The 12,048-nt window shown below is 41.7% G+C and overlaps 1 protein-coding gene across 7 annotated transcripts in view; it reads right to left on the reverse strand.

The window, feature by feature from the left end:
• HERC1 (HECT and RLD domain containing E3 ubiquitin protein ligase family member 1) overlaps window positions 1–12,048 on the reverse strand; it is a 199,974-nt gene that overhangs the window by 96,012 nt on the left and 91,914 nt on the right. For 6 of the 7 annotated variants that reach the window (XM_089671440.1, XM_089671445.1, XM_089671444.1 and 3 more), the window contains exons 22-25: window positions 11,689–11,809; window positions 9,217–9,388; window positions 4,518–4,842; window positions 1,248–1,368 (exon numbers count right to left, since the gene is read on the reverse strand). In XM_089671440.1, coding sequence (XP_089527566.1) covers window positions 1,248–1,368; window positions 4,518–4,842; window positions 9,217–9,388; window positions 11,689–11,809 — 739 coding nt within the window. The remainder of the gene's footprint in view (window positions 1–1,247; window positions 1,369–4,517; window positions 4,843–9,216; window positions 9,389–11,688; window positions 11,810–12,048) is intronic. The other variant, XM_089671442.1, reaches the window with a different exon arrangement.

Raw genomic sequence — 12,048 nt, forward strand, 5'->3', positions numbered from 1 at the left:
AAAAAAGGAGGGTAAAAGTTTTTCCTGAGGAAGTCAAGTGGGTGTGACGCAACGCGTCAAAACGAAGGCTAATGATGTCATTTCCAGTCCGGATCGTAGGACCGTATGTGCGATTGCCTGTAACACTGACATGCTGCTTTAGAGTCTGCAGACTATTTTGTCATTTAAAATGCATTTGCATATGTTTAGGTTTTATCAAATAAATTATTGCACTACGGGAGGCTTCTCTCTTTTCTTGAGTGTACACCTCATCCTAGATTGCTGAAGTCTTAAAGGGGACAGGGACCGTGCCATATCCCAATTGAGGTGGATTTACTTATCTGGTGGGCAACCGTGACAAGCTGGCTCGTGAGCACATATTGACCTAATAATCTGGGTCAACTACCAAGGTAAGGGCACACTTCATGTGGTGAGGGTGCACGAGGTGTATTGGAGCTATGGGTGTTCACTGTGTCCTGGGAAGTTGGGAATATAGTTTCCATTCAAAACTTTAATATGATTGGACTTTTTCATACGGATTACTTTTTGTGAACGTGATTTATATTGTTATACATTTATAAAACTGCAATTTATTTATTGGTTATCCCATTATTGCACATTATATATTTAATGGGTTAATGAGGCTGTCAGGTTTCCATACAGATTATTTTTCATATGGATTACTTTTTGTGAACGTGATTTATATTGTTATACATTTATAAAACTGCAATTTATTTATTGGTTATCCCATTATTGCAGGTTATATATTTAATGGGTTAGTGAGGCTGTCAGGTTTTTACTAATATATTGACACATGTATATTTTTATCACAGTTGTGGGGGTATTGTTATAGTCTTGAGTTTGCATTATGGCACTTTATTGATTGATGCAATGTCACTTTGTTTTTATGCCGTCACTATTTATGATCACTTTAATATTGTAGGTTTTAGAGTGATGTTAATAATAGTTTGTGTGGAAAATAGGGTATCACAAAACGTTTCCACACATATTATTTGCTACTCTGAGTGTGAACACTTTTTGGTGTTTGCTGCAACCCCTAATATAGTTATTCTTAGTGATTAGTACTTGGTAGCGCACTTGAGATTTTTTTTTTTTTTAGTGTGGCATACAGTTTCCAGGCTAGGTACACTACTCCAGAAAAGAAAGTTACAAGCGTGACCGACTTCAAAACAGACAAACTGTAGGAAAAAGTGCACACGTTTCTATATGAAAGTGAAAAAAAAAAACAATGGTTTGAAAGCACTCACCAGGGCATACCCCTCTTCATCAGATTCAGGTTGGGAAAGATCAGACTCACTCCTGGACTTAATAAGTCTGTAATTGGGATGTGAATTGACCGACCTCCTTTCTGCTGTAAGACTTTCACTTCTGTTTTGAACAGATAAAGAGAGACATTCAAATAGGAAAGATTATTATATTATTATTACAGGTACTTATATAGCGCCGTCAATTTACGAAGCGCTTTACACATATATTGTACATTAAAGTCCCTAACTCACATTCATACATACACATACTAGGGGCAATTTAGACAGGATCCAGTTAACCTACCAGCATGTCTTTGGAGTGTGGGAAAAAACCGGACTACCCAGAGGAAACCCACGCAGGTACAGGGAGAACACGCAAATTCCAGGCAGGAGGTGCCGTGGTTGAGATTCGAACCAACGACCCTAGTACTGCCAGGCGGAAGTGCTAAGCATTTAGCCACTGTGCTGCCAAACCCTTTCATGGGATCATGAACCATAATGTAAGTCTATGAGCAGGCGGATGTATACGACATATGTCTGTTTACATTTACTTGCATCCAAGTCTGTTTATGTTTGCAGGGAAAAAAAAAAAAAAAAACGTAAAAAAGGTTTGTGTCCTTTTCTGTTTTTACAGACAAAAAAGGGATGTAAAAAGTATGTTGTTGTCCATTTACGTTCTTTCCATTTACATCCATTTGGGCAACATACATATTTTTGTTACTAATGCTTTTTATTGAAGTGAAAAACAATGTATACTACTTTAAACAGAACTGAAGTTGGATGTACAAACTGATGTAAAAGGATTCAATTTTCATGCATTTTTTTTTACCAGTTTTTAGCATGCCTGAAGAAAGGAAGATTTCTACCAGCAGAAGAGGAACAGCACAGGTGATACATCCTAATGACTAAGTCCCTTGTGCTGATTTTACTATTTTAGCTACACTTTGGATTTAATCTTCCTCGATCTCATTTCAGCTCTGGAATTGGTTTGTAGGCAGTAGCCTAAAGTAACTGCTTGAGTTCTACATACAACATGGCATAATCTGCATATACTGCAGATGTGTGTGTGGGGGGGGGTGAAGGAGTGGTTATTCTCCCCGCCGCTAAAGGAAAGGGGCAGGGTCACCCAGTGACATTACTGAATGACCCCGCCCCTTAGTTTCCTTTAGCGGTGGGGAGAATGACAGCTCCTTCTCAGAGCTATAGTGAAGGGAAAAAAAAGCCGGTAATTAGATTTAAAAGCTGCATTGTTTTTAACCGCTAGCCTACAGGGCACTTATACCCCCTTCCTGCCTAGGCCAATTTCCAGCTTTCAGTGCTGTTGCACTTTGAATGACAATTGCGCGGTTATGCAACACTGTACCCATATGAAATTTTTATCATTTTTTTGTGACAGATAGAGCTTTATTTTGGTGGTATTTAATCACCTCTGGGTTTTTTATTTTTTCTTAAGCAAACCAAAAACCACTGAAAAGTTTGGAAAACAACTTTTTTTCTTAGTTTTTGTTATAAAATTTTGTAAAGAAGTGATTTTTCTCCTTCACTGATGTGCGCTAATGAGGCTGCAGTGATGGGCACCGATAGGCTGCACTGATGGACACTGATAGGTAGCACTGATGGGCACTGAAAGGCAGCACTGACTGGCACTGTTAGGCAGCACTGACGGTCACTGATAGGTGGCACTGACTGGCATTGATAGGTGGCACTAACTGGCACTGATGGGTGACACTGAAAGGCAGCTCAGATAGGCACTGACATGTGGCATTGATGTGCACTGGTAGGCACTGAAATGTGGTATTGATGTGGCACTGATGGGCACTGGCAGGTGGCATGGATGAGCACTGACAGCTGGCACTGATGGACACTGACAGGTGGCACTGCTGGGGCTACACAGATCATCAGGGCACACTGATCAGTCCCCTCTGAGGGATGCCGATTTCCGGCTCTCCTCTCGAGCGGTCAGCGTGACAGCTCGTGAGGAGAGAATTGCCGATAACCGACATTTCCCTATATACATGTGATCAGCTGTGATTGGACACACCTGATCACATGACCGAGCCGACATCTTCGGCTCTTTCCGTTGATCGGTGATCCGCTGTGTCCAAGGGACACAGCGCACCGCCGATCGCCACGCTGTGCACTCCCGGAGCTGTGCATGCGCGATTAGAATGGGAGGACTTCATATGACGTCCTCCCAGAACAAGAGAACCGCCTTGCGCCCGTCACTGCGGGAGGCGGTTAAATGCAATTATCAGCTTTTTTGTTTCATCACTATAGCTCCAAGAAGGAGCTGTCATTCTTGCCGCTGGTTAAGAAAAAAAAGGGGCAAAGTCACCCAGTGATGTTACACAGTGACCCCGCCCCTTAGTTTTCTTTAGCGTCAGAGAGAATGACAGCTCCTTCTTGGAGCTATAGTGAAGGGAAAAAAAGCCAGTAATTACATTTAAAAACCGGTAATTACATATAGGGGAAGCCAGTGAGGGAGCCCGAGTGTATACACTGCTCCCTCACTGTATACACTGCTAACTCACTATATACACTGCTCCTCCCCTGCCCCCTCCTTGCACACACTGCCGCCCCACCCTCTCCCCCCTACAAAGGGGACCTTTCACTCATATGCCATCACATAGGGGACTATTCATTTGAGCCTCTCCACCCCCTCATACATTTCAGTTTTGGTTTTTGACCATGTGCATTCTGAATATTCGGTATCGGTTTCGGCAACACTAACCAAAACGATATAATATGAGGTCAAACCGAAACACTTTCAATTTGTATGTAATCAGGCAGACCCCTACACTACATAGTTGAAGGTAAATCTAAAGGAAATTGAACAAAAAAAAATTGTATAATCTATGGCCAGCTTAAGAGTAGCTGCTTCCTCCTTAAAGGCACATACACAGCAAAAGCCCAGAATTGCTGAAGCTCCCTCAGAGTGTGTCTACACCAAATCCAACAATACTGCATTTGCTCAAATCAAGATGCTGAAAATCAAGGCAGTGAGTGTTCACATATAGTTGTGAATGCATGCAACAAAAACATGTTCTTAATCTGAACAGTTAAACATTTTTAAATTAGGATTTCTGCGCTGACCAGATGGACAAATTCTTGAAATGTTAAAGAACGTGTGTTATTACAACAAATTGCTTGAATCCATCTTAATTAGGAATTTAAATTATACTCGAGTAATTTCAGCATTTTAATCTTTTGCTTTTTTTTTCATGTACACATGACATTGCTGATCAAACTCCAGATTCTTTGTCTGTTTACCTTGTCATAGCTGCAGCAGCCTCATGGGAGACTGCTGATGAAACTTGCTGCTGAAGTTCCTCTGCTGGGGTCTCCAGATGTTCTATTACAGGGCTTACCCCAAGAAGGAGAAGAGCACAGCGGTGGATGACAGAGTTACAAGCTGCAGTATATAGGTCTTGTCCTTCTGTGAGATGTCCACTGTCTCTCCTTGCCTGCACCAGTTGTGGGGAATGCTCCTCCGCTCTAGTACTTGTGCCAGAGCCCCCGGCTGAGCCCAGGCTAATTCTGTCTCGTTCCCGGCTGCGCGCCACCTCACGGGCTGATAGGAAACATTGAAATATTTCTGTAAGGTGCAACACAAGAGAGACAGGAGGGGAGCTTAGGACAGGAGAGCAGTAACACCAGTGACCTGGAGAAATCACTTGAAGAATTTGAACATTAACAGTACAGTGTTTGTACTGATATATTTGTACCATCAATTTGGGATAGTTCATGTAGCTCCTGTCTCTCTGTAGCTCCCGTAGTTTTTCAAAAACATATTACAAAATATGCATAAAATATATTGTGTACATTTGTGGCACTACAAAAATACAAATTACAATAACAAATCCTAAACAAAATCACATACTGAAAAACAACAAAATTAATCTTTTGCAAAAATTTTTTATTCGTAAGCATAAAGCACAAACTTTCTGCAAAGATTTAGAACGATGTATTAAATCATTCATGCACATGTTGGTTCTGTGGCGGGAACTATATCTAGGAGGTCCAGTGTTAAATATATTTCTGCAATACTCAAAAGTCTGTTTTCTAACCCAATCCCTACACTTTCAGGTTTCCATGTACAAGTTAAGAATCAAAGATTTTTTGTATTTGAAACCCCCACACTCCTAATCCTGGGCAGCAAACGGAGACAGCTATGCTCAAGTCTGCTACAGAATTCCCACTGGAGATCAAAGCGATTTTTTTTATTTGAGAGCGTACAATTAAGAAATAGTCAGGGGCAGGTTTTATTATGTTGCAGTGCTACTTTAGAGTAGCTAAAGGAGAAATTTAAGAACAAAGCTGCAAGATCATATAACAGTCTCATGATTTGACTTACTGCTCCTGTTGCATGACAGAATTGACAAATGTCCTGCTTTTTACTTATGTGAGATCATCAACTGTACCTGCAGTCGATGAGAAAAACACATGCTGCAAAGCACAAAAGGACAGAACAGTTTTATTATAATCCACCTTTCATAATAGCTAAGCTCCCATCAACATGATCTAATTAATGTGCATACGCTGCCCTGAAATGGTTAGGCTGTAGAAGAGTGCAGTGTTACGGTGATGCTCTTGGATGCAGTAATAGGGCAAAGCCCAACTGAGCGCCTCCTTTATAACTATACAAGTGTACAATCCAAACGCACACATTCCTGCGTTAAAAATGGCTGTGAGTATAAGTGGATGCTGCAGCGACCGTCGGCTGGAACCAAACAGAATCAGCAAGGGAAAATGTCACCAACACACCGAGGATCACCAATATGGGTCCAAAGGTTTTAATGAATGATCACATAGTTACAGCAATGCAACGTTTCGGAGTCTCGCAGGACCCCTTCATCAGTCGTCACATGCCTGATGAAGGGGTCCCGCGAGGCTCCGAAACGTTGCCTTGCTGTAACTATGTGATCGTTCATTAAAACTTTTGGACCCATATTAGTTATCCTCGGTGTGCTGGTGACATTTTCCCTTCCTTTATAACTATTTCTCACTATGTGAATACTCAGTTTTGTAGCAAGCAATGCAGAAGAAGCCAGGGAATGGTATGGAGGGGGGGGTCTGTGTCCTGTACTGTGACACAAAAATGAAATTTATAGGCAAATCAAAATTACTCCCATCTTAAATCGTACAGTTACAGGACATAGGCAAAAGTATTCATAGACCCTGGGACGTCTCAAACCAATGAATGAGATAAGTGGCCAACAACTAGGTAAACAGAACTGTGGCAACAGGACCAACAATAACAAAGGTATAAAAAAGGACCCAACTTCAGAGTGCCACTTTAAAAACCTTGCAGCCGAAAGCTGCATTCACATTGGACATCCATCTGGTAGAACTTTGAAAAAGGATGGACAGAAGACCAGACTGAGACTTTACAAAGCATTACACATACAGATGTGTGGTGCTGAAATGCCCAGTAAATTCCCAGCAACCTAGAGGAATGGACATGTACAAGTGCAGAAGGAGATTTGTCATTGAGAGTAAGCGTTAGCATCTCGTGATGGTGGACTTAGAAATAGGGTGTTGACGACAGGACAAATAAGGAATTAGTCTGTCTGATCAAAGCTGGAGCTTTAATCTAGATACTAATGGCTCGGACAACGACCAAGCAATCAAGAGAGATTTTTATTGGTTGCCTTGGAGCAGGGCATAAGGATGGTGGGACGAAGTTCTCATGGAGGTGTAAGACAACCTTGTCTTTGTAAAGTGTGAAGGGGTTTCGTGTTTTCAAGAGACAGCAAAGTTCTTTGAAAAAAAATGGACAAGGTCGAAACCTGTCCTGGTAAAGTGTTTGTTTAAGGCAATTAGATTATCCTGAACTGAGAATAGGGAATTATCAAGGCATCTGAGGCCAGCACCAGAGTATCCCTGGTCCTGATACAAACAGAGGTAGTTTAAACTTGAATCTGGAGGCCAGGATGTCTACATTTGGAGTGCCCCATTTCTGATGTATCAGATTAAAGATATTCCCCTTGATCCAGGTGGTGGGGGCAGAAGTAGTTTGCTCTCCAGTTGTCGAATCCTGGGATGTGAACTGTGGAGATCAAAGGATTGTGAGTTCCTGTCCATGAAATGAGCCTTCTTCAAAGCTGAAAGACTCCTGGTGTTCCCTTGGAGGCTGACAGGGGCCAAAGCCATAGCACAGTCTGACTGCACCCTGAATGGGTGTCCTCGCAGGAAAAGGGTCCAGTATTGCAGAGCCATTCAAACTGCTCTGATCTCCAGAATTCTGATGGGAAGCTTGGCTTCAAAATGGACCATGAGGGACTGACACACTCCTCCCCAGCCTGAAAGACTGGTGTATTATCACTTTCCACTGATAGGGAAGACTTTCTTATTGTTAAAAGAGAAAAATGGGCTATGGGAAAAAAAAACAATATACTCCCCTGTAAGTGTCAAAGTGAGAGCCCATGCAGAATCCAGTGCCCTGAGCAACATTTCAAGCCATCCCTACAGAGTGGGATCCAGGTACGGCTTTCAAGGATTACAAAGGTTCTGCCAATCCAGATACATTGCTTCTAATTGTGGTATTAAAAGACAGTGAGGAGTTGATTGAACAATCTGACTAAGAAATAATAAAGAAAAATAAACAAAAAACTAGCCCAGAGTGATGCATCTGTGAAGGGAGAAGATGTCCATCACCTTGAGTGGGGTAGGATTATAGGGAAGGCACCCAGGAGGCATGTCCTGAAATGTCTCCTGAAGGTACCAGCCTAAACTCCAGGGTCTATATATACTTTGCCTATGTACTGTACAATTAAAATATGAAAGTTTCTTACACAAAGGGTGATGAGGCTGTAACATTAGGCTTTATACATTGTACAGGATGCCAAGGATGAATGCGGGATGGAAGTAATATTTCACCCATATTTGGGTTGTGGTACCTTTAAAGGGGGGTGATTTTTGTGCAGATGGTGTACTCAGGGGCTTTTACTCATGTAGTGTGAGGGAGTTCCGGGTAGTCTGATAAGACTCTCTGGATTGAGAAGGCCTCATTTGGGACCCGGAATTTGGAGAGATACTAAGGTGAGAAAGAACCTCCACCCCTGATTACAGGGACTCAGGACTCAGGTCCCAAGAGGGTTAAGCCTACCTGTAAGAAGCAGCCCTTAAAAGACAGGAAGCTCCTACAGCAGGTGTGGAATAGTAAAGAGTTTAGAGAGGAGACAAGCATCTGAAGGACTGCATGTCTGCTGGAATCCCCCCAAAAAAAGGCTTTGATTGGACTTTTCTTTCTGCGGGTAAAACCCTTGTGTAGCTGTGTGCTGATACACTGTTTTTTGGGGGTTTTTTTCACCTTGTGCTGAAGATAAATGGACTTTAGTTTCCTTGTTTTTGCTGGAATTAAAGTGTTACTAAACCCGAAACAATAAAATCAGTCTGTATATACAGTAAAGCATGCTTGTTATGCTCATGATTGAACCTAAGGGGTTAATCCTTCACATTATGTAAAAAAGATATTTGATCTCGTCTGCTCTGAGCCTTGGGGGCAAGCTGCACATGCTCAGTTTGGTGTGTATTGATAGAGGTTTTTTTTTTTTTCCTTTGGGAGAATGCATATGATCAGCACAGGGCTAATTAACGCTGTCCAGACAGAGGGTGAGTGGTCCTGCAGCGCCATATAACAATCAAGGGAGAATTAAAACTCCTACAAGCTTTAACCAGTACTCTGCTGTACACTAATAGAAGTCACAAGACTGTATTTCCATGTTCTGTGAACTGTTAGAGACCAGATATAGTAAATGCAGGGTCCTGGGTTTAGTAACATTTTAAGCCATTTACATTTGCTGTTGAAAGCATTGTTTTGTTTGCCTTGGAAAAAATAAAGACATATAGGTTTATAAAAAATGACTTTGCAAGTGATCTGAGAGCAGTACCACAGTAGCCAATACCCCTGAACTTTACATCTACAAAGGAATCAATGTTTCCACAGTCCAGACCATATTATACTCACTGCCAGCAGTAAGTAGTTCATGTTCACGGTCCTCATCTTCCTCCTCCTGTTCAGGGTGTCCCTCTTCTCTCTCCCTCTCTGCTTGCTCCTCCATCTCAGCTTCTTCATCTATTGTTCTTGTAAAAGAGTTTTCCTGGGAGCCTAGATCTGCTGACTCTTGGTTCTCAGAAACCTGTCCAGAAATGTGTAAACATTGCCAACATGATCCAAGCAAGAAAATCCACAACAAATTTTTCTGATAGTCAAAAGCCAGAGCTTACTAATGGTATTCTACGCCAATGAATGTACTAAGCAGCCACAAGAATCTAGAAAGGCTGTTTATTCATATATACAGAATTATTTTAATGCATTCTACAGTATCTGAAGGAAGGGAGAACTTTGTAGAAAACTGGCATGCATGCCCAGATGCTAGTTTATGGTTAAGTAATTCACAATCGAAAGATGGACCCACCTTCAGAGGCTGGAGTGGGCTGTCTCATAGCTTAGCTGGGACTGTCTCTGAGCTGGATTGAGCTGTCTCCTAGCTGGGACTGTCTCTTAGTTGGACTGGACAATCCGTTAGCTGGATATATGAGGCACGTCCCCTTGCTGGCTATATGGGGATATATATCATAACCCCCTGATGAAGCCGCGTGACCGGCGGCGTAACGCGTAAGGGAGGAGCTACGACGTCACTGGCCATTCGAGGACGACAGGTTCATATCAGGCATGCGGTGTTTGGCATGCTGAGGACGCAGCATTGTAAATACAAAAGCGGTTTTAACTTTTTTTTATATGTGAGTGCAATTGGGTACCTTATTAAAGCAATTTTAAAAGGATAAAGCACTATCTCTGGAATTTTCTATTTTCACTGAGGGCATATGCAGAGGAGAGGAAAGCAGGGGAGAAGCAACAAGAGAGTAAGATCCCAGCAGGGATAGGAAACGGAGAGCCGGCGGAGAGGGATCCACCATTCCTCATATAGTGCAACACACAACAGTTCCATATAGTGAACAAAAGCGTTATTAGCCTATTATAGGCTATCTTGGAGGTGAGCGCACATCTGAATTTCACTATGGAAGTCACCTGGAATTATTTATTGCTTTATATCACTGGGAATTATCACCACTTATTCATAGAGACTTATTATTTGTAAATGATAAGCACGGGATGTCATATTTTATTTTGTTGATCACATTTTTTTTAATTGATATATTTTGGTTTATGATATGGTTTTTTTGGAAATATGAATTGATTTTTAGTTTGTCATTTTTCACTTAGAGGAGGAGCGCGGCATAATTTAGAACGTCCCCTTGCTGCATATATCGGGCACGTGCCCTCGCTGCATATGTCGGGCACGTCCCCTCGCTGCATATGTCGGGCACGTCCCCTCGCTGCATATGTCGGGCATGTCCCCTCGCTGCATATGTCGGGCACGTCCCCTCGCTGCATATGTCGGGCACGTCCCCTTGCTGCATATATCGGGCACGTCCCCTTGCTGCATACTGTGAATTCACAGTTCAAAGGATTTAAAGCTCTTAATATATGCAATTTATACATCTAATTGTTATCGCTTGATTTATTTTTCCCATTATGGGCATGAGTGGTGCCTCATGTCTAAGTTTTGCCCAAGGCCTCACAGAGCCTAGAGCCGCCTCTGCCCACCTTCATTCCTTACAAACTACCAATTGTTTGGTGCACCTACCTGTTTGTAAGTACACATTGCCTTCCAACCATAACAGTCATAAGGTGGTATTTTAAAGCAGTATTAAACCCAAAACTTAAAATGTAAAATATTGCAGCTTACCAATCATTAGATGTGGTGGCTGCATCAGTTTTCTTAGGCTTTTTTTCCCCTCAGTTTTCACTTGGTGATCTGGCCAGTAACACACCTCCTGTATTACAGTGCCCCCACTCTGGATGAATGAGCACAGAGGGTACCTTTGGACAGCAGCACTGTCAGTCTGGGGGGAGGGGAGTGTTAATGTACTAATCGATTTAAATACACTAACAAATTGAAATTAAACTATGGCTAATACTTTATAAGCAGTTACAGCACAGTTTTTTCCTTTAGGAAAAAGGTTTTACATAAATAAAGGCTGATCACTGTAAGGACCCCTGCTAGTGTTAAATGGTTTGTCTCATCTCTGTAACTGGTACACTCTGAAATAGAGCTTGTTCTTTCGAAAAACAAACAGACTTACTGGCTGGATCACCAGATATAAATAGAAGAAAGAATGTCTAGAAAGGAAACCCAATACAGCCATCACATATGAGAAGTGGTAAGCCTCAATAGAATAAAATGTTTGCTTTTAAGTTTAATACCACTTTAATTATACAATACATGGACAAATCAGAAATATTTTGCTACTATTCTAGTACCCACTAACATTCTCCAGACAGACAGTCATTTTCCAGTATTATTATATCTTATGTCTTTATTTTTTACGTCCAACAAATTAATTCTCTACTCTCTAATTGCATTCAACGTACCCATCTCTCTCTGGATGAGGAGCGAGTTTGGATGAGTTCCATATTCTTGCAAGCAAGTAATCGACTTCTGACCTTGTACACGGAGCGGAACACCTCAGCTAGCGATTTCCCTGGCTGGTATCTAAAGCAAAGTAGCAAAGCAGATCATAACACTAGGGTAGCACTTCAGATGACTTATGACAGCACACTTTTTTTGATCCTTTTGCTTTTAGCACACCATGTAAACTATGCACAGTTAGCAAAGTAGTCGAATGCCATTGTTTCCTATAAATCAAAATCTGCAAGTCTGTAATTACTAAACAGCTATAATCTGATGCCACAATCTTTGTGAAATCCACTTTAGATTTACCAGTAGGTAAA

The sequence above is a fragment of the Staurois parvus genome, unplaced genomic scaffold (assembly GCF_062004578.1).
Source record: "Staurois parvus isolate SC_StPar_1 unplaced genomic scaffold, SC_StPar_1.0 ptg000105l, whole genome shotgun sequence".
Taxonomy (NCBI): domain Eukaryota; kingdom Metazoa; phylum Chordata; class Amphibia; order Anura; family Ranidae; genus Staurois; species Staurois parvus.